At 42.7% G+C, this 23,594-nt stretch overlaps 1 protein-coding gene and 1 pseudogene across 3 annotated transcripts in view; one reads left to right on the top strand and one right to left on the bottom strand.

Annotated features, from left to right (window-relative positions):
- Window positions 1-11,505: 11,505 nt before the first annotated feature.
- LOC101153284 (omega-amidase NIT2-like) lies at window positions 11,506-13,992 on the bottom strand (annotated as a pseudogene).
- The window catches only part of GIPC2 (GIPC PDZ domain containing family member 2), a 92,409-nt gene continuing 82,039 nt past the window's right edge, over window positions 13,225-23,594 (top strand). The window contains exons 1-2 of one of the 3 annotated variants that reach the window (XM_063697591.1): window positions 13,225-13,378; window positions 13,893-14,090. In XM_063697591.1, the coding sequence (XP_063553661.1) occupies window positions 14,016-14,090 (75 nt within the window). In that variant the 5' untranslated portion in view covers window positions 13,225-13,378; window positions 13,893-14,015. Of the gene's footprint in view, window positions 13,379-13,714; window positions 13,803-13,892; window positions 14,091-14,175; window positions 14,621-23,594 lie in introns of those variants that run through there. The other 2 variants (XM_063697584.1, XM_004026014.5) reach the window with 2 other exon arrangements.

The following is a 23,594-nucleotide window of genomic DNA, read 5'->3' as shown; positions in this document are numbered from 1 at the left end:
AGACAAAAGCTCAGGGTGTGCATGCTGATACTGCAGAGTATTATCAGGGCAGTGCAAAAGCCTTGGTAGCAAGAAGTGTTGATGGAAACAAATGTAGACTGACTTGTAGTCCTTGGATATTCATTTCTCCTCCTCTTTCCTGTCCAAAACCCTTGGGCTGGTGTATTCCTCTCCCAAGGAGGCTTCTCACTAAGGATTTAAAGTAAAAACTCTGACACAGGAGTTGCCTAATGTATAAGCAGCAAACCAGAATGATCAGTAGTATTTACATGGTGCCTGGGGTTCTGTGGCTTTAGGCTCATCTCCCACGCCCTTCAACTCATTGATTCGGACAGGGTCCTTGTTGCAGCCCCTTCCTCAATTCACCTTATCAGCTAGAGGATCAAGGGGAAGTGGCCAAGGTAAATAGATATCAAACCATTTTTCTTTCATTCAAAGTGGACAAGTGAACAGCCATAAGTTCTACAGCCTAGGGGGAATTTCCTGTTACCATGCCTTTCAGGGCCACCCATGAGTGTAGTAGCTGTCTACTTCTGGCTGTGCCAGTGTAATGTGCAGAGCAGGCCTGAACTTTTTCTCTTTTATTAACTAGTCATTACGTAGGTCCAGTCTTGCATATATCATTCATATTAAATAATGGAATGCATGTCTCAACTTGAAGATTTGGTTGAGGAGTAGCTCCAGTCACATCATCACTTGGTAGTCTATCATAAAGTTGTCAGTCTCTCCCAGAACTCACCAGCAAGTCAGGAGCTGCTTTTCAATGGGAAAAAGCCTGTTGGCAGCAGAGGACATGGTTTACTCCAAAATCCTAGGACTCTGCACCCGGATTCTCCTATTGGGATTTGTTAGAAGCTCCATATAGCTATATCTGCCACAACACTTCAGATACTCTTGAGTGAATTTTGAATGAGCAGGGAACTCTCAGGCTGCCATGTTGGGAAAGTGCTTTCTAGGAGTTCCATGAGCAAAGGGCACAGTGGTGTTTAGGAACTTCTAGCACTGTAACAGAGCTAAAGTATACCATTTGATTTGGGAGAGAGGTAGAGAAATATGTGGGGAACCAGTGCTGAATGTATGCTATCCTAGGTATTTATATTTTATCCTGTAAGCCAGTAGTTTCCAAACTGTAGGGTGCATCAGAGTGCTGGGAGACTTGGTAAAACATGGATTGTGGGTTTGGGGTGGGATCAGAGATTTTGTATTTACAAAAGTTCCTGGGTGATGCTGATAGTGCTGATTTGGGAACTACACTTTGAGCACTACAGAAAACAAGTAGTTTTAAACAGGAGACTAACACAATCAGATTTAAGTTAACCAAGATCACTCACAGGTAGACGTATGTCAGATTGATAGGAAAGACACAGCACAGGAGAAATAAGGCTAGTTGGAAGACAATCAAAATGATTGTGTTAAGAAAGTAAAGGGCTTGCGTTAAAGTTAGTAATAGAATTGAGAAATAGGGAAAAAACCTCATTTCAATGAGTATTTAGCACTTATTAAATGCCAGGTACTCCACTTTGAATTTTGATGTCTCTCTGGATTTTTTCAAAGCATCTGAAATCTTGGCAGAGAAGGAAGTGCTATAATGGCAGAGAATGAAGTGCTATAATGGCAGAGAATGGGATAAACTTTCTTTGGGGGAACATAAATGTGATTTAATCCCTAGAAAGAAAATGTTTGTAACAAACTTAGAACCAGGTATCAGCAAAACTAAATCATATTTTAACAACCACAGGATAGAAAAATTTTAGATTTTCTTTTTTTTTTATTTATTTTATTTATTTTTTATTTTTTTATTTTTTATTGATCATTCTTGGGTGTTTCTCGCAGAGGGGGATTTGGCAGGGTTACAGGACAATAGTGGAGGGAAGGTCAGCAGATAAACAAGTGAACAAAGTTCTCTGGTTTTCCTAGGCAGAGGACCCTGCGGCCTTCCGCAGTGTTTGTGTCCCTGGGTACTTGAGATTAGGGAGTGGTGATGGCTCTTAACGAGCATGCTGCCTTCAAGCATCTGTTTAACAAAGCACATCTTGCACCGCCCTTAATCCATTCAACCCTGAGTGGATACAGCACTTGTTTCAGAGAGCACAGGGTTGGGGGTAAGGTCACAGATCAACAGGATCCCAAGGCAGAAGAATTTTTCTTAGTACAGAACAAAATGAAAAGTCTCCCATGTCTACCTCTTTCTACACAGACATGGCAACCATCCGATTTCTCAATCTTTTCCCCACCTTTCCCCCCTTTCTATTCCACAAAACCGCCATTGTCATCATGGCCCGTTCTCAATGAGCTGTTGGGTACACCTCCCAGACGGGGTGGTGGCCGGGCAGAGGGGCTCCTCACTTCCCAGTAGGGGTGGCCGGGCAGAGGCGCCCCTCACCTCCCGGACGGGGCGGCTGGCCGGGCAGGGGGCTGACCCCCCCCACCTCCCTCCTGGACTGGGCGGCTGGCCGGGCGGGGGGCTGACCCCCCCACCTCCCTCCCGGGCGGGGCGGCTGGCCGGGCGGGGGGCTGACACCCCCATCTCCCTCCCCGACGGGGCGGCTGGCCGGGCGGGGTGCTGACCCCCCCACCTCCCTCCCGGACGGGGCGGCTGGCCGGGCAGAGGGGCTCCTCACTTCTCGGACGGGGCGGCTGCCGGGCGGAGGGGCTCCTCACTTCTCGGACGGGGCGGTTGCCGGGCAGAGGGTCTCCTCACTTCTCGGACGGGGCGGTTGCCGGGGAGAGGGTCTCCTCACTTCTCAGACGGGGCGGCTGGGCAGAGACGCTCCTCACATCCCGGACGGGGCGGCAGGGCAGAGGTGCTCCCCACATCTCAGACGATGGGCGGCCGGGCAGAGACGCTCCTCACTTCCCAGATGTGATGGCGGCCGGGAAGAGGCACTCCTCGCTTCCTAGATGGGATGGCGGCCGGGCAGAGACGCTCCTCACTTTCCAGACTGGGCAGCCAGGCAGAGGGGCTCCTCACTTCCCAGACGGGGTGGCGGCCAGGCAGAGGCCGCAATCTCGGCACTTTGGGAGGCCAAGGCAGGCGGCTGGGAGGTGGAGGTTGTAGCAAGCCGAGATCACGCCACTGCACTCCAGCCTGGGCACCATTGAACACTGAGTGAACGAGACTCCGCCTGCAATCCGGGCACCTCGGGGGGCCGAGGCTGGCCGATCACTCGCGGCTAGGAGCTGGAGACCAGCCCGGCCAACACAGCGAAACCCCGTCTCCACCAAAAAAACATGAAAACCAGTCAGGCGTGGCGGCGCGCGCCTGCGCACTCGGCAGGCTGAGGCAGGAGAACCAGGCAGGGAGGCTGCAGTGAGCCCAGACGGCAGCAGTACCGTCCAGCTTCGGCTTGGCATCAGAGGGAGACCATGGAAAGAGGGGAGAGGGGAGAGGGGAGAGGGGAGAGGGAGAGCTAGATTTTCTATTTAAGAAGGAAGAATCCATTTTCACCTTCTAAATGATGCTGAATGACAAAAAGTTATGGTTCTATAGTTTTATATTGAATTATAGAATTATATTACTCTTGTATATAAAAGAATCACATCATTCAGTCAAACACTTAGCTTTTGGTAATATATTTTTTTAAACAAGTGAGGAAAATGTTGCGTAATGCTGGTAAATGACTTCCCACAAGCTAATGGGTAGTAGAGCTTGAACTGGGTTTACTCGGTGCTGGTCTGGTGTTCTGCAGTAACCACATAATTGGTTATTGTCAATGGCTAAAAATAAAATTCAAACTTCTTCCTAGTATTTATGACTGTTTGCAATCTGATATCAACTTACCTTTTCCGTTTTACATATTGAAACTCCAACTCTAGGCTTGTTTGTAAGATAAGCCATACATAAACCATCTACTTATGTTTAGTCTCTGCAAGAAAGAATGCCCAACAATTTTTCTCTTCATGGGGTTCCCATTCTACTCCCATCTTCTATTTGTCAAAATCAAGGTCCAGCTCAAGGTCCCAAAAACATTTCTGATGTTTTTGAGAACCAGTCATTTTCTTATTCTGCTCATCTCCTTGTAGAGCTTATTACAATCTGACTTGCATAATAATAATTATGTTAATCTTCCTCATTAGACTGAGCATCCTTGAAAATGGACTTTTCTTTCCCCACATTTAGGTCAGTCCTTATAGAAAACAATTTTTCAACAAATGTTTCTCTAATTTATGCTGAATAATTGAAATAGTAAACATTTTGTGAAATTAATTTGTTGATATTTTTATTTAAGAAAGACATCCAAGGAGGCAGATTATATAAAATGTTTTTGAAACACAATGAATTGGAATAATTTTAGAAAACTAGACTATTCTAAATTAAATATTAAATACAGTTTATCACAGAGTGATAGTTTAGTTGATAACTTGAAATATTCATTTGTCAAGTAAATGTACTTCAGGACTGGAATTAATAAACAGATTAAAAATGTGATTAGCATGCCAATTGTTGAAATTTCCAACTAAACTTCAAAATGATTGCAAGAGTTTTTAACATTTCTCTTATAACTTATATTCACTATTTAAATAAACTTTTCTTAGTCCAAAATGCTTGAATTAGAATATTGTCATTCATTATTTTTGAACAACTTAAATATATGCCATGTTCTGATAGCCTACTTTCAATGCTTAAGAGTACAATGAAATACGCCATATGAAAATTATGATAAAAAAACAGAGCATGTACTTGATTTAGAAGATACTACATCCAGCCTGGGCAACAGAGTGAGACCCCCCATCTCTACAAAAAAATTAAATATAAAAAATTAGCCAGGCATGGTGGCACATAACTGTAGTCCCATGTACTCAGGAGGCTGGGGCGGGAGGATCACTTGAGCCCAGGAGCTCATGGCTGCAGTGACCCATGTTTGTGCTACTGCACTCCAGCCTGGATGACATAAAGCGAGACTCTGCCTCAAAAAAAAAGAAGATACTACAGGATCTTAGAGTATGCCATTCATTTTCATTACGAACATCTATTGTGCAATAATAACTAATATTTTAAATCATTTATTATGTGGTAGGTACTGTCACCTGATACACAATACAAGTATATTTACAGTATGTTTTATGCAATATTTATTTTAGCTATAAGAACTAAATATCTTTAAGTATGAAAAATTAACCGAGAGATGAAAAGATTCGCCCAAGATTGTAATCGATTACCACTGTACAAACAGCACGATGACTTGAACCAGGTCTCTTGGTTCAATCTAAAACTCATGCTCTTAATTGGCATACTGAACAGCTTCCTTCAATTATAATAGTTGTGGAAACGATAGAAAAGCGACACATCTCATCATTTCAATTTGTTAACTTGAATTCTGAAGGAAAAGTAGAATGCAGAAGGCCCACCAAAAAATTTTACTTGGATTTTCACGTTATCTCTAGTCCATATAAATCAACATTCTCTGCATTTTTGATTGGCAGATATAAACTTCAGCCCTGCTTCTGCTAAAATTACAACAAAACCTTAATTATGTTATATTGAACTATTAGGGTTATATTTTAATGATGGTTTTCAGGTCAAATTCTTAATTTAAAAAAATGTACTGGGTAAGTTCAGTGTTCTAAAATTAATTACCAAATGTGGCAAAATATTTTTGGATAACATTTACTAGCATTCCTTCTCCAGTATAACTGAGGAATAAAACGAAAAATATTTGGCGGTTTTTGGAAACCTACAATTTGCATTTATTTCAAGTTTAAAATGGAGAAAATTATCTCATTACCAGCTAATGACTTTCAGGGGCTGACAATCTTTTACCTCCCCTCTACCCCAGCAAATGGAAGGAAGATTGACTCCAGGTTTCATGTTTTTGGTCTACAATAGAATTACTCAAAAATTTCTACTCTTATATGAAATGTTTTTTTCTTAAAGACATTATATTTCTTTTTGTCATTGCCATATCTTGGCCTTAAAATTACTGTAATGGTTATCTTCAATAGCTTTAAGTTATTCTTTTCATTGAAAATATTTGGACTGGGTGCAGTGGCTCACGCCTGTAATCCCAGCACTTTGGGAGACCAAGGCAGGTGGATCACGAGGTCAGGAGTTCAAGACCAGCCTGGCCAAGATGGTGAAACCCCGTCTCTACTAAAAGTAGAAAAATTAGCCGGGTGCGGTAGCAGGTGCCTGTTATCCCAGCTACTTGGGAGGCTGAGGCAGGGGAATCGGTTGAACCTGGGTGGCAGAGGTTGCAGTGAGCCAAGATCGCGCCACTGCACTACAGCCTGGGTGATAGAGTGAGACTCTGTCTCACAAAAAAAAAAAATAAAATAAAACTGTTTAACTCTATCCAGTATTTTGGGTCTGTATAACAGAAATTATTTGTTCAACTCGGAGTCATCAAAGGCTTGTATGTCAACCAATTACTATTACTATTTTTCAGTTTTGCATACAGTGCTTGAAGATTAAAATGTGTGACTTTGAATGTGGCTGTGCGTTAAACCTCGTGCCGTTTTTCCATATGTATGTTATTGTAGAACTAGTGTTAAATTAGCTTACTGTCCACATTTGTTCTTGTCTCTTCAATGTTTATTCACCATAACCTTGGAGATGTGGAGTAATCTGGAGTCCATGCCAGAGGGTTTCCTCTAAGTATACACAGATGAGATAATGCATGTAAAATATTGAGGACTAAGCCAGACACACAGTAGGTGCTTGCTCAAGGAGCACCTACGTATTCTTATTATTAAATTTATTCTTCCCCCTCTATCACCCCACCTCCTTTTCCTCTTTCCATTTTCCATTTCTGTATTTCCAATTACTCATAATAAAATTTATTTGAATTTCAGCTAAGAGTTATTTCCTCCCCCATTTGCCACCTTCAGTTGTTCATTGTTGCCATGCAACTATAAAACATGCTATCTTTAGTCCCTGGGAAAACTGCATATGGTTTAACAAATCCTGTGTTTATTTTCTCTCAAGTATTTGCTTACTGGATACATACATAAGGGAGAGTGGGGCATAGAGGGAGGTGATCAGTGTGTGTTTCTTCAGAACTCCTAATGTTACATGTTGTAATTAGAGGCTATATTTGCTGGGAAAAACAAGTTAGTAAATTTATCTTATGATTCATTTATAGCTTCTTATAAACAAGACAATTTCTTATAAACAAGACAATGTCTTATAAATAATATTGCTTTTGGCAGACATTAATCATAGAATTTTTAATGACTCATGCTTGACTTTATAGTTGATACTTTAAGGTTGTTGGGAACACCAAATGCTGAGTGGAAATATTGTAGATTGATAATGTGGGTTGAACTCTAAGCCTAGATATAAATTGAAGACTTAATACTTTTAATTAATTGTTTTTAATTTATCTTAAGTAGTAACAAAGGTTAATCAATGTTATCCAATTATATTTACTGATATCTGTTATATATATAATACTATGGGAGAATCTGGACAGGATACCAAAGAGGAATATGAAACATGGTTTCTATCATCAAGGACTTATCTTGCTGGATTTCATAATTTACCCTATGTGAAAAAAGTCAGTATATATACAAACAAAACTTTGTTGTAAATAAAGTTTTTTACAATAGATGTGTATTAGGAACTCAGAAAAATGAGAGACTAGGTGGGCTGATATGCCACCGTTTCTATTTACATCTCTAGATCCAACCTCCAACCCTCTGCTCTCTCCTGGAGGCATCTGCAGCCTGGGCCATATCAGCAGAGACTCCATTCCCTCTGGCCTTGGGCTTAATTCAGTGTTGAGTCTAGGTAGGTAATCTGAGGGTGGGACTGGAATGAGGTCGGTAGGCACATTTGTGGAACCTGGGACAAGAATACAAATAGAGACCCAGATACCATAAGCCTAACTATTTTAAACTGCTTGATAATCAACTGTTAAATAATATATGTTTTATACTTCTATTTTGGCCAATATATCTTCATAGTGATCGGAATGGATAAGTCCAAATTTAGAGTTCTCCAATTCAATAGTTCCACACTGGAATATAGGGATGTGGGAGAAACAGGTCTCTGCCTGAAGCGTACCCTATTCTTTTTCTATCCAGCTCTGTTCTGTCCTTCCCTAATCCCCACTTTACCCTGACCAAAAGCTGCTCCTTAGCCATCTCTCAGACATAGGGATGCTGGCTACCTGGACCCTGGCGAAGCCTATGCACATTCTGGAGGCAGGCTGGGGGCCACTTGGGCAGGGAAATCAGGGATCCTGGGTGTGTAGAACGTGGTCTAGAAAGGAGGGCATGAATTCTGGGTGGCCATTCCCCCTTGCCCTTGTGGGCTCCCTACCTTGGGTGGTATGCAGCTAAAGGAATGCCAGAGCAGAACTTCTGCCCAGCTCTAAGGGTAATATTGGGTCAAGGTATTAATTTCCCCAAGTGCTTTCCTTCTAGATTGCCTTGGCCTACATGTTTCCTTCAAGCAAATGTCATAGCTCCTCTTAAAATGAACTCTCTCTACAGAACTTTTTAATTCCTCATGTCTTTGGATTTGGGGATAAAAACAGCCCTGGGGGCCGGGCGTGGTGGCTCATGCCTGTAATCCCAGCACTTTGGGAATGCAAGGAGGGTTGATCACGAGGTCAGGAGCTCGAGACCAGACTGACCAACATGGTGAAGCCCTGTCTCTACTAAAAATACAAAAATTAGCTGGGCATGGTGGCGCATGCCTGTAATCCCAACTACTTGGGAGGCTGAGGCAGGAGAATCGCTTGAACCTGGGAGGCGGAGGTTGCAGTGAGCTGAGATCACGCCACTGCACTCCAGCCTGGGCAACAAGAGTAAAACTCTGTCTCAAAAAAAAGAAAAAAAAGAAAAGAAAAGAAAAAAAGAAACAGCCCCGGAGTACTAATATTATGCTTACTCTCTGACTACCACCTGCCCAATCTCTTTATTAAACCTTCACCAAATACCTTAACTTGGATATACCATTTGTTTCCTGTGTGAGCATGCCCAATACAGCGGGTTCCTTAAGTGAGATTTTACAGCAAAAGTGAATTCGACATAGCCTTGAGGGGAACTTTCACTTTCTAAGTAAGAAAAAATAGAATTTAGAAATTGAAAGGGCACAAAAGATTATAGAATCCAACCTTTCCACCCTATATCAATACACTGGCTTCTTCCTTTGATATTTTGACATGGCTGAAAGATATTCTTCTCTTTGAAGTTTTTCTTAGTTTCACACCTTCTGGTGTTCTGTCACATGCTCGCAGATATTGATAATGAACCTGCCATGTACCTTAAGATGATTCACTTCTCTTCCTACTTTTCTTTAGTCAAATTTCTGTGAGCTCTTTATTCATACAATGCATTGTGAAGTCATTGTGCTTTCCCTTGATGGGAATGCATCATTTGCTTAGTATTATAGGTTTTCTCTTCTCTTTTCTCATTAGCCCAAGACAAAGTAATACTATTTAGTGCTATAGCAATCATAATCACGAAGGCAAATTTGAGCCCTGAAACTCTGTGGTAGTATCCTGTTTTCAAAGAGTTATTCAGATGAACCAGAATATATTACATTACTTTTTGGGGAGGAGGTGGCAAAATATGTACATTATCTTCATTGAAGTGGTTTATCACTCTCTCTCTCTCTCTCTCTCTCTCTATATATATATATGTCAGATTTTACCAAACTGTACACCTAATTTTTTAAAAAAAGTCAACACAGGCCAGGTGCAGTGGCTCACACCTGTAATCCCAGTACTTTGGGAGGCTGAAGTGGGAGGATTGCTTGAGCCCAGGAGTTTGAGACCAGCCTGGCCAACATAGGGAAATCCCATCTCTACAAAAAATTAAAAGAAAAAGAAAAGTCCATACAATTATGTGTCAATTACAAATTTAAAAATATTTAAAAAGTCATTTGTCTTTTTCATTCTTGTTCTGAGTAACCAGTGCTGTTTTCCAATGGTTAAATGACACAATGTCTTTATTACACCAGCTCCTGAGAGCTGATTGTGTACATACATTCCCAACTCTGTTTAGAGGTGTCATGTAGATAGCTGGAACTCAGCCATGGTGAAGTATTTACACAATGAAAATTAGCAAAATCGGGGCTTTTTCATGAATAGCTGGTTAAACGATTACCAGCCCATCACTAGCTGTTAACATAAATAAAGACTCATTGCAGTCCTATAATACATATATATTTTTGACATGGGGTCTCAGGTTGAACTCAAGGTTCTGGACTCAAGGGGATCCTCTGGCCTCAGCCTCTCAGGTAGCTAGGACTACAGATGCCTGCTACCATGCCTGACAGTCCTTAATTTTGTGTGTGTGTGTGTGTGTGTGTGTGTGTGTCTCACTCTGTCACCCAGGCTGGCGTGCAGTGGCACGATCTCAGCTCACTGCAACCTCTGCCTCCCAAGCTCAGGCGATCCTCCTACCTCAGCCTCCTGAATAGCTGGGATTACAGGCATGCACCACCACACCTAGCTGATTTTTTTTTTTTTTTGATATTCTTTTGTAGAGACAGGGTTTCACCACTTTGCCCAGGCTGCTCTCAAACTCCTGGACTCAGGCTATCCTCCCGCCTTGGTCTCCCAAAGTGCTGGGATTACAGGCGTGAGCCACCGTGCTGGGTCTCAGTCCTTAGTTTATATTTGAAATTTTTATTTTATTTTTTATTTTTTTGAGACAGTCTTGCTCCGTTGCCTAGGCTGGAATGCAGTGGTGAGATCTCGGCTCACTGCAACCTCCACCTCCCGTGTTCAAGCAATTCTCATGCCTCATCCTCCAGAGTAGCTGGGACTACAGGCGTGTGCCACCACGCAAGGCTAATTTTTGTATTTTTAGTAGAGACAGGGTTTCGCTATGTTGGCCAGGTCTTGGCCTGCCTCTGCCTCTCAAAGTGCTGGGATTACAGGTGTAAGCCACCATGCCAGGCTTCAGTCCTTAATTTTTAACTGTGTAAAAGAATTCTGAGACCAAAAATTCTAAGAATCACTTGGTACAGTGATTGCTTATCTATGGAGCGAGAAAGTCTTACTAGGGGAAAAATTAAAAAAACAAAAAAAAGGGACTTTGGACTTGCAGACACTCGACCCTATCAAATCTTTTGCAGATTCATACTGTTGCCTTCACCAAATGCCACCACTGCCATTCTCCCATGGGGGTCATTGTTGACCCAGTCTTTCCCCCAAAGACCAAGAGGGTCTGGGGTTGAATGATGAGCTTCTTAAATCTGAAGAGCCCAAAGGCTGCTAGGAAGGAAGGGGCTGCAACCTCCTCTAGCAAACACCAAAGATCTATCACCTTACGTCCTATAGCTACTTGTGGACAAAAAATGGAACTTTAAGGTACTGCTAGGAAAAGAATGGCATCAGATCAAGTTTTCCAGATAATGGATTCCAACTGCAGCAAGTGGGATAAGAGGTTCATGACACAAATATATTTGTATTAGGTGAATCAATCACCAGGATACCAAGATCGGTTACTTTCACAAACTGCTCTGAGGCAACTTAAATACGGAAGGAACTTCAGAGCCAGCTCTTCGGCTCCAGGCTCCTTTTTAACTACTTATTGTGGTGTGGAAAATATCAGCTTGCTGAGGATTTATCATCTTAATAGAGAGCTCCTTGGGAAGGAAAAGGGTGAAATTTAAAAAAAGGATCTTCATTAAAGAATAGGGAGTTGATTATGTTGCAGAATCGTATCTTCTTGTTTTGCGACACATTGGAAACATAAACTTTAGAGCTTTTTCGTCTCCACTGCACAGAGGTATGATTGCTTCTGTGTAAAAATGGGGATCTGCTGACGGATTTCAGACAGCTTCTTCAGGTCTATGTCTGAATACATGATTGTTTCTTCCTTGAGAGCCCTAGCAGCAAAGGTTCACTACAGTGCTGTGTCCCCAGGCAACATAGGAGGCTTTGTCATCTTGGGCAGGAGAATGTGGCCACATACACCTGATTATCAAGAGCCTGAAGCAATTCCCAGTGGGCTGGTCCAGTGGTCAAACTGAAAGCCCCTGGATAAACCAACAGCTGGCAGCCTTTCCGTGTGTAGATTTGTGCAAGCTCTGCAAACCAGTGTCATAGCAGATGCCCCGACTCATTCTTCAGTAAGGAGTATCAAATGTGGAGAAACCATTGCCCGGACTCAACATTGTGGATTCTTGAAACGTCATTTTTCCAGGAACACCAGTGTTAAGCAGATGGACCTTTCTGTGCTTTACTAGTAAAGTTCCATGAGGTGCAAACACAGCACAGGTGTTATCTAATTTCCCAGCATCCTCTTCAGGGATGGAACCTCTAGTGAGGCTGTATTCCCTTGCTACTTCAGAAACCTTCTGTGTGGATTTACCAGGAATTTTCGCTGCATATTCAGGAAAATATTTTGTGCCATATGGAGAATTAAAGCATTCCAACAAAGAAACCATTTTGGCTCCTTGTGTTGCTGTCTCCCGGACAAGGCTACAAGCTCGAGTGTTGTTATCTGATTTGATGAAGAAACTTGAAGCTGGATGAGGGCCAAGTGGAAAGTTGCCCTGGCTCTCCTGGGAAGCAACAGCAGCAGCACTGGCTGAGTGCAGGTGTCCCTGCATTACTTTTCTAAGTCACAGAAACATAAAACAAAAATGTTAAAGTTATCCTAAAGCTTTTTTTTTTTCTCTCGTCTCGCTCTGTTGCCCAGGCTGGAGTGCAGTGGCACAATCTCGGCTCACTGCAACCTCCGCCTCCCGGGTTCAACCGATTCTCCTGCCTCAGCCTCCCGAGTAGCTGGAACTACCGGCATGCATCACCACGCCCGGGTAATTTTTGTATTTTCAGTAGAGACGGGGTTTCACCATGTTGGCCAGGCTAATCTCGAACTCCTGACCTCAGGTGATCCGCCCGCCTCCACCTCCCAAAGTGCTGGGATTACAGGCGTGAGCCACCGCGCTGGCCTCCTAAAGAATTCTTAAGACTCTCCTCCCCCAGTACATCTGCTAACCTTAAGTTGAGAAACATGGATTTTCAGGACTGAATTGATGTGAGAGGTGAGGGAAGAGGAAAAATCCTGATACGACGACTCGACAATGTCTGGTCTGGGAGTGCTTGGTGATCCTATTAACTGAAATCAGGAGTAAAAAAAAGAAAAGATAGATGCAGGAGAAATGATGAGGTCAGTTTTGTTCAGTCTCAATTTGGGTTTCCTACAGTACATTCCCTTTCTGGTAGAATAAGCTGGAGTTGGAGACATTTGGTAGACAACAACGTCTGTGAAACCGAGAATGTTGATGTGACCACACAGGAAGAACATGCAAAGCTAAGTAAGAAGGGAAGTTTGTCGAGGAAAAACTGTCGGTGAATGCAACTCCTGGAGACTAGCAGTTAGCAAGGAGCAGGGTGGGGGACGGGGAGAGGAGAGGTAATGAAGCCAAAAGAGGACAAAATTTAAGAAGAATGAAATGGGCAACGCAGATCAAGTAAGATAAAAACCTAAAAGAATTACTTGTATTTGGTAATTAAGATATGATAGTGATTTCACTCCACTGAAATTGCATAGTAAGTGAAATTTCAGTAGAGTGTGGGGGCAAAGTCTGATCACAGTGCTTCTAAGAGCAGAGAAGAAGTGAGGAAATTTCGTAGCTAATAATTCAAGACTGTTTTGCTTTGTTGTAAAAAACGTAGTTGGAGGGGACTGGACTTGAAAACAATGCAATAAACGCGAGATAGGGAATTGAGGGAACTCACACTTCACACCGAATGGCCTCAATTTTCTTTGTACTATATGAGGCAAGGTCCTCTGTAGAGACTAAGAAGGGCAGAGCTGGGGCAAATGACTTTGGAGGCGTGCTGAATGTTGGGAGAGGAAGCGGCCCAGGAAATAGGCAAAAGGGAAACTCAGAGGTGCCGAGGACCCGGCTGAGGGGGTTTATGAATACAACGTAGCACCAAGCTCAAGGTTATGTGACTTTCTCTTCCAATTCTGCCCTGCAGAGTGTAAGACGCAGAAAATGCAGACGAAGGTTGACTTCTACTTAAATCCCTATCCCCGAAAGTCCAGACGTACGGACTCGAAGGCCTGTGGCCAAATCATGCGTGGGTGCCTACTACAGATTTATGAGAAGCAGAAAAGGGCTAGCGTGTTTGCCTAAGGCGTATTGTTCTGTAGCGTCGGCATCCTCAGGCGTTCACGTAAATAGAGCCATTTTTTACAAGGAGTAGGGATACACCTGGTGATAGGATGAGGGACTACGTAACTTTCTTTCTCTCCAGATCCATCCCGGGGGAGGCTGGGCGGGCGGGCGGCTGCTCCGGTCCAGGGGTGGAGGTCGGGGCCCTGACCCAACGCAGCCAGGCGGAAGCGCGGCTGCCATTGGAGGCTGCTTTTACCTGCGCGGGGCCCGGGGCGCAAAGTCCGAGGCGCCGGGGGGAGGAAGCGGCGGACAGCAGCGCAGGTGGGCCCGCGCTCTCGGCCCTGCAAGATGCCCCTGAGGCTGCGGGGGAAGAAGAAGGCCAAGTCCAAGGAGACCGCCGGGCTGGTGGAGGGCGAGCCAACGGGCGCGGGCGGTGGGAGCCTCTCAGCGTCCCGGGCTCCCGCACGCAGGCTGGTCTTCCACGCGCAGCTGGCGCACGGTAGCGCCACGGGCCGAGTGGAGGGCTTCTCCAGCATCCAGGAGCTCTACGCCCAGATCGCGGGCGCGTTTGAAATCTCGCCGTCGGAGGTAAGGCGCCAGGTGCTCAAGCTCTCCCGCCTCTCCGCCGCGCCGCGCGTACTTCTGTGGGCCCAGGAGGGTTGAGCGGCGTTTCCCGGAGCGCGAAATCCGATGCCGTGTTGAGTCTGCCGGGGGCGTCCCGGGGGGAAGTGAGTGTGCCTTCCCTGGAAGGGAAAATTTAACTTGGCAGGACCGGAGAAAGTCACATTCCCCCTTGCTCCGAGATCTGGCCTTTGGGAAGCGGGTTGAGGGAGGCAACCTTTCTTCCGCTTGCAAATGTGTTTGCTCCAGATGTCCCGGATTCCGCTGGCCGTTCAAGGCGTGAGCACCTTCCCAGACTCGAGATCTGGCGGGGCAGATTAATACCCTCCACTTCATCTGGACTTTACTCTCCTGTTTCCTCCGCAGGCGTGAGAGTCACGCAGGTCATCTCCCTAGATTAACGGGGGGGGGGGGGGGGGGGGGGGGAGGGAAATAGAAGTGCCTTGCAGGTGATACCCAGATTAAGTGGGGGGAAAAAATTGAAGAGCCTTCCAGGTAATACCAAACGGAGGCCCACTTTCCCCCAATCTGTCATTTCTAACATCAGCACCAGAAACCCTTTGGTGGTATTTCCAAGAAGTTTAAAAAGCTGGGCTGTTATTCCAAGAGTGGATAACCTAGAGAGTCATACTTAATCACGTGGGACTAGTTAACAAAATTTTCATGAGGAAGATCAGCTCTTTTACATCATATTCTTAAAAAGGGACTGAAATTTGCTTTAATTAGATTGCATGGGGGCCTGGAACTAAGTTTGACACAGGCATGACCTAAAGCACTAGTTTATGTGAACGTTTATGTGACCACTTTATTTGTGCTAACCCAAGTGAACTGCAAAGGTAGGTGTGAGAAGTTAGCTCAACAAAATATTTTGTCCACATTTCTAGGAAAAGCATATAATTTTGTTGCCCTGGACTCAGAGGAGTGCAGAGAGCTGTCTTTGAGGCCTACAGCGGCACCTGGAGTTCTTTAATTAGTTGTTTATCAGGTCTGTTCAAGGGAAATTGAGGTCAAGGCAAAATTCCAAGAGGAGACGAAAGAGAGCTTAAAGTGTAACCCTTTGTTCTTTCGAAGTTCCCAGGCACTAAGGGGCAAATCGCAAACCCATCTGTGAATTATTTGTATTGATATAGGATACTAATAATACTTTACATTTATATAGGATTTTTTTTTCAAAAAACACTTTCATAGGACACTTTCCTTTGATCTCTAGGGGAGGCAGGTGGCAGGTTAAATACGATAACTTGGACATGGAGCCAGGTCTACCCTTTACTAGCTGTGTGGACTTGAATGAGTTTGACTTCTTTCAGTTTTCACCATCTATAAAATAGAGATTAGAATATTTGTCTTGAAGAGTATTGTGAAGAGTGGAGTCCATATGTAAACGTATCGGATTGCATAGTTTATGCTTAGGGCTTAATACATGGTAACTAATATTATTAATACCTAACAGTTAAATGAAGGACTGAAGTACAAAGTGATTGGCCCTTAGCCAAGGTCACATACCTAGCAAAAAAAAAACTTGACTGTAATTTAAACTTGGATCTTCTGATTCCTAAGCTAGTGAGCTTGTTAGCATACTTAACTGACAACCAGGGACTTCAGTTTTAGTTACAGATGGTCCTTGGTTTATGATAGTTAGACTTAAGATTTTTGACTTCGCCATGGATTTATTAGGATGTAACTTCCTGGACTTAAGATTTTTCCACTTTATGGGTTTATTGGGGTATTAAATGCATTTTTGACTTATGATATTTTTGACTCACAATGGATTTATTGGGACATAACACCTTGGTAAGTAGAGGAGCATGTGTATTTTGCATTAACACTTCTCCTCATCATTATATATGACATTATTCTGAGCTCAAGGTACATGATTTTATTCAATCTACTTAATCCCTAAGAAGTAAGTATTATTATTAATATCCCCACTTCACAGAGAGGAAACAGATTTTGAGGTTCAGAATTTTTCCAGAATTACACATAGCAAGTGGCAGAGTCTGGATTTGAATTCAGTGTATTCTTTTTTTGTTTGTTTTCTGTTTTTCTTTTCTTTTTTTTTAATGAGATGGGGTCTCACTCTGTTGCCCAGGCTGGAGTGCAGTGGTGCGATTATAGCTCACTATAGCTTCAAACTCCTAGGCTCAAGCAATCCTCCTGCTTCAACCTCCCAAGTAGCTGGGACTACAGGCATGTGCCACCACATCTGGCTAATTAAAAAAACTTTTTTTTAGAGATGTGGTTTTTCTGTGTTGCTCAGTGTGGTTTGAAACTCCTACTCTCAAGTGATCCTCCTACCTCAGTCTCTTGAATAACACAGACACGGAGCCATTGTGCCCATCTTTTTTTTCCTGCCATGAAGCTATATTGTTTCCCAAGTTTTCCAGAGTCTCAGCAATAGCTTGGTAGCCACGTTCAACATTTTCAGTGCACTGACTTGCAAGGTCAGTTTCCAAGATAATATACACGAGTTGTTTTCATGTGTTAGATCAAAGTTTATAACATTTTCTAACCCAAGTATATGGGGTATATGGGTAAAACCCCAGTTTTACCATGTTTATGCATATAACCAACATTAATGCAAGTTTTCCATCTGGATTAGAAAAAGTTAATTATATGTAGAATAAAGTATTGGTCATCATAGCATAGTACGCATAATATTTCAGTGGTTCACTGAAACAGAAGTAACTCACTAAAATGAAATGCACACCAAGGAGATTCCATTTTCATAGCCCATTTCCCCAGCAAGCAATTACCTCAGCAATAATGATGTAAACAACTTTTTTTTTGGTTGGTTTTTGTTTTTTGAGATGGAGTCTTGTTCTGTCGCCCAGGCTGGAGTGCAGTGGCACGATCTTGGCTGACTGAAACCTCCACCTCCTGGGTTCAAGTGATTGTCCTGCCTCAGCCTGCCTAATAGCTGGGATTACGCACCACCATGCCTGGCTAATTTTTGTGTTTTTAGTAGAGACGGGGTTTCACCATGTTGGCCAGGCTGGTCTTGAATTGATATCCTGACCTCAGGTGATCTGCCCGCCTCGGCCTCCCAAAGTGTGTGAACCACCACGCCCAGCCCTGTGATGTAAATAACTTTTGAGATGTCAGTGGGGACAAAAACATTTGCCCCCCTTAATGGGATTGAATAGATAGTTAACTCAGAAGTCCTGCCTTTTTTCTAGAGTGGTGGCTGTAAGGATATAAATAGCACTACATGAAGAGCTAGCCACTCTTTACTGAGGAGAAAGGGAAAAGACTTGATGTCAAGTGGAGCAGATAATCAGGGCCCATAATGTGCCCACAGCTGTGCTACGCCTGTAAACCTACAGTGTGTTCACTCCACCCTCACCAGAATCTTTTCATTTTACAGTTGAATGAAGTGAGACTCTAAGAAGTTAAATAGGCTGGTATGTGGCTGAGCCAGGATTTGAATTCTGGTTTCCTGGTTCTAAGTCTATTACATAGCAGCTGTGAGATTCTTGGTAGCTGCATTCAAATTCCAAATATGAACCCAGAAAAACCTCTTTTTTTTTTTTTTTGAGATGGAGTCTAGCTCTGTCGCCCAGGTTGAAGTGCAATGGTGTGATCGTGGCTCACTGCAACCTCCGCCTCCTGGGTTCAAGTGATTCTCCTGCCTCAGCCTCCTGAATAGCTGGGATTACAGGCACGCGCCATCATGCCTGGATAATTTTTGTGTTTTTGTAGAGATGGGGTTTCACCATGTTGGCTAGGCTGGTCTCAAACTCCTGACCTCAGGTGATCCGCCCACCTCGGCCTCCCAAAGTGAGCTGGGATTACAGACGTGAGCTACTGCACCTGGCCGGTTCCATGTCTATTACATAGCAGCTGTGAGATTCTTGGTAGCTGCATTCAAATTCTAAACACAAACCTGGAAAAACGTCTTTTGTAAACAAATTTTTATTTGCAATAAAAGCCTCAGACTTAACCACAAAAATATTTATTGCCTCAAAAAGATGTTGATGTGAGACTGACAGTTTTGGACTTCAGCTAGTGTTTTGTGGTCCCTGAAGGAATAAGCTAATGAAGGCTGTGAATCAGTTAAGATTTGTTATTAAGTTGAGACAGATGGCCAGTTATGCAAAAATCCCTCATATCTGATGCCTTTTTTCAAAACAATTAAATGAACAATTCAGTAAAAAGAAAAAAAACCCTGTAAATTAATCTCATCTAAAGAACAATTAACTCCTACATAAATGCAAAGACTCTTCTTGAGAAAGTTTAATACATACCATCTTTTTTTTTTTTTTTTTTTTTTTTTTTTTTTTTTTTTTTTTGAGACGGAGTCTCACTCTGTCGCCCAGGCTGGAGTGCAGTGGTGCTATCTCAACTCACTACAAGCTCCGTCTCCTGGGTTCATGCCATTGTCCTGCCTCAACCTTCTGAGTAGCTGGGACTACAGGTGCCTGCCACCATGCCCGGCTAATTTTTTGTATTTTTAGTAGAGGCAGGGTTTCACCGTGTTAGCCAGGATTGTCTCGATCTCCTGACCTCGTGATCCGCCCGCCTCAGCCTCCCAAAGTGCTGGGATTACAGGCGTGAGCTACCGTTTCCGGCCAATACATACCATCTTCTAAAATATCCAGGTTACATGAAACTCTCGAGCTATGGTCATAAATTTTGTTGAAGGGGCATTTTGAATATTTGACTACTGTAATTGTTTGGCAAGTAGTTTTTACCATGATATATTTTCCTAATTCTCTATTATGCGGAAAGATTGTAGGAAAAAATAATGAATGTGAAAACTTAAGAAAAGAAGTATAATAAAAAAAAGAACCCCACTTTGCTCAATAAATTCATTTTGTAAAATGTAAAAAAAAAAAGAAATGATGTCATCATTATTGATCCTTGGACATTAAAAGAATAACAAAGAAATATTATTCATAAAAAAAGATAAGTTTTATAGTTAGAAATTTTACATGTCCAGAAACTGGAAATTCAGATGCAGTTTCTCTGCAGAATTCAGAAATTACTTCCTTTTACTTGTTTAGATTAGTTTGTATGTGATATTAGATACCAAATAGTTCATTGAATAATAAATGAGTAATTCAGTGACTTATTCTCTCCCCATACATAAAGCAGTCAAAGAAAGCAGAGTACTTGAGAAGCAGAAAAGGCAAGAAGTGTGATTCTTTTTTTTCTGAAATGGAGTCTTACTCTGTAGCCAGGCTGGAGTGCAGTGGTGTGATCTCAGCTCACTGCAACCTCTGCCTCCCGGGTTCAAGTGATTCTCCTGCCTCAGCCTCCTGAGTAGCTGGGACTACAGGTGCATGCCACCATGCCCAGCTAATTTTTGTATTTTTAGTAGAGACGGGGTTTTGCCATGTTGGCCAGGCCTGTCTTGAACTCCTGACCTCAGGTGATCTGCCTGCCTCGGCCTCCCAAAGTGCTAGGATTACAGGCATGAGCCACCGCACCTGGCGTAGAATTGTGATTTTTAAGGTGAGATTTTATCCTCACAAGCATGCTGTTATTTCTCTTAAACAGACAAACCTTCTTTTGACACCTGTTCACATCCCCTATATTACCACCTCATTTCTCCTTTTTAGCAAAACTCTTCAAAAGTTGCTGTCTCTGAGATACAATTTGTATCTCATTTTCTGCTCTAAACCTTTCATGCCTTCCCCTCTCACTTGGAACAAACCAAAATACTATGATGGGCTACGGGCTCTGTTACCTCTTCAGAATCGTTGTTCCTTCTGCTCCAGCCAGACTGGTCTCCTTGAATGCTGGAGCCTTAAGACTTTTGCATTGGTTTTTGCCTCCACCAGAACCTCTTCCTACAGAATGCCCTTCCTTAAGTCTGTTCAAATGTCATCTTCTTGGTGAGGCTAGCACTGATCATCTCTAGGTGCAACACTCCCTGTTCCCTTCTCTGCTTAATTTTTCTCCGTAGCATACTATCCTATGTATATTTAACTTATTTTGTTTATGGTCTGCCCCCTTGCCCCAATAGAAGCTCCACAAAGGCAAGGATTTTTGTCTTTGTTTACTGATGTGGCCCTCAAAGGCCTAGACTTTGCCTGAAACATATTATAGTTGGAGTTTAAAAAAATATTTGTTGAATAAAAGGATCCTGACCAATTCAGTAGTTAAAACCTAGTGTCTTTAGCATAAAGCTTTAGTATTGGTTACAATACTAATATCTTATGTAGGTGTTAATTTTTTTTATGTTCTGCTATGAGGAAAGAGACTAGCCTTTAGGTGGGGGTAGTGAGGAACATCACTCATATCTTTAAAATTTTTTGAAAATAAATGTATATATTTAAGGTATACAACACGATGTTTTGATATAAGTAGTGAAATAATTATTACAGTCAAGCTAATTAATATATCCATCTTAGAAACTATGAAATTTGAGGCTCTGTTTGCAAGCAAAGTCACTTCCTAAATGAGTTACAGCATATGAGGAGCTGCTTCCTGAGGCTTCCCAGAAGCTGCTTCCTTTTCTCAACTTGCTGACACTAGCACTGAGCTCTTTTGAAAGTCAATATTGTGTATTTATGTGGTACTTCTAGAAGACATGAAATGTTCTGCAGACTTTATCATTTCCCAGCAGTGCAAATAACTGGCAAGTGGAACTGTTATCTTTCTAGTTCACAAATGGGAAACTGGGACGAATAGAGAAAATAGGGTTTTACTGATTTGCATATAGCAACCCCTGCCCTGGAAAAACAAGTTACAAAAATCTACAAAAAATGAAAGAATTGGGAATTGGAAGTGAATATTGCTATTGAGGTCTGAGGAATATGAAGTAAGCCTGTCAAAATTGAGTAGAAAAAGTGTGAGAAGCAGTCCCTGACATCTGGTAGGGGCCTTGGCACTTGCAGGAAGGCCTTGGCATTCTGTTGCACATAAACAATTGCACAGCATGTCAACAGCAGATAAGACCGCTCTGACTGTGGTAATTTCTCCTACCTTACAGATAGGTTTACTAAGATTCCTGGTCATGGAATTGCACCCACTTCCTGACAGCACCCTATCCAGAACAAACCCCTGCTTTGGACCCTCTCCCAAATCACCTAACACAAGCCCAAATCGTTTGTAATGTCTCTTTCTGAAACCCCCAGGATTTCCCATAGAGTGCTGTCACCCTCCTCACAAGGAGCAATAAACTGCAGGTGAGAATCCCTGGTGGACTTTGCCTGGAAGGTATTGACAGTTGTCACTTGTCACTGTTGGGTTATTACAATGCAGATCTAAAGAGGCAGCCTGAATTTGGTTTCCCTGACTCCACTCATCCTCTTTTAGTATTTTAATGCTGTGATCATACCAGTCTAATCTTAGCACTTTGGAAGGCTGAGAAGGGAGAATCCTTGAAGCCAGGAGTTTGATTGAGAACAGCCTGGGCAACGTAGTGATACCCTGCCTCTAAAAAAAAAAAAAAAAAAAGGCCAAAAATAAAAAAAAATTAGCCAGAGGTGGTGGTACGTACCTGTAGTCCCAGCTATTCAGGAGGCTGAGGTGGGAGGATCACTCAAGCCGGAGTTTGAGGCTACAGTGAGCTATGATTGTGCTGCTACACTCCAGAGCAACAGAGCAAGACTGTCTAAACAAACAAAAACCTGCAAGGGCTCCTCATTACTTACAAACCAATTACTACCAGCCAAACAATGTTTCATATTCCTGTCTGCCTCTTGAGTCCTCTCCTATGCCCACTGTTCCAATCTCACTTCTTAATAATCCCCTTTACATTCAACAGTATATAACTGTTTCATTCCATTGTGCTTTTTCTCATGCTGTTCTTTGTTCCAGTAACTCCTACTCACTTTTCTAGTCCTGTAATTTCCTCCAAGAAGCCTACCCTGTGAATCCACAAATCTGGATACCCGCTATTGCATGATTTTTAACATAGTATTTGCACATAAGATTGAATTTAGTTACTCCTCTATTTCTTCCTGAGGGCTGGGACTTTTTTCCTTTTTAAATCTTGTTCTTAGATGGTTAGCTAGATGGTTTAGCTGCTCCTTAAAAGTTTACTAAATAAAAGTAGATAATGGATATAGTAGGAGAGAAAGCTGAGGATATAGATAGTAGTAAGACTACAAATGTCCTTGAAGTTGTATGGATTTTATTCTGTAGGCAATGAGAATAACTCAGATCTTTTTCGGAAGAAGCAAGGATCCCTGACACATGTTTTACAAAGTAGAAGCACACTCAACCATTCATTCTCTGTATTTTCTTTCTAAATAATATTCAGTTTAAATGGAATATAATGGTATTTTCTGGATTTACATCATACCATCTGAGAAGTTATAAATATATCACAGTCATTATGTAGGCTTGATATCCCCTCCTGAGCACCAGCCTCATTTTTATATGAAAAATTCAGGCAAGAAAAACATGACTCATTTTGAGAAGTGGGAGGAGAATCCAACCAGCTGCCTTATAGACCTCATTGCTGTCAGGAGGGTATGAAATGGATAAGACTGCTGTTGTGCTAGAAGTACCCTGAAGAAGATATCTGAACAACCCTAAAATAAAGTTTACACCCTTGGGCAGGGGTAGACTCCTCTTCAAACCCTGGCTACCTGTAGGTTAATAGCCAGCCCGTTCACATTCTCTCACCTGCAATCACCAACCCAGCTACCCTGAGTGGAGTGGAAGGCTCTTGCAGGTTATCTTGGGCAATTTGTATGTATGTATATGTCTGTCTGGCTGCTGTAACAGACTATCAAAAACTGAGTTGCCTATAAACAACAAAAATTTATTGACTGGGAAGTCCTAGATTGATGTGCCGGCCATGTGGTATCTTGTGGGAACCCACTTCCTGGTTCATAGACAGCCATCTTGTTGCATCCTCATGTAACAGAAGGGGAAAGGGAGCTCTCTCTAGGGCCTCTTCTATACAGGCACTAATCCTATTCCTGAAGGCTCGACCCTCATGACCCAGTCACCTCCCAAAGACCCCACCTCCAAATACCATCAC

The sequence above is a fragment of the Gorilla gorilla genome, chromosome 1 (genome assembly GCF_029281585.2).
Source record: "Gorilla gorilla gorilla isolate KB3781 chromosome 1, NHGRI_mGorGor1-v2.1_pri, whole genome shotgun sequence".
NCBI lineage: Eukaryota > Metazoa > Chordata > Mammalia > Primates > Hominidae > Gorilla > Gorilla gorilla.
This window is presented reverse-complemented; position numbering and strand designations above follow the sequence as displayed.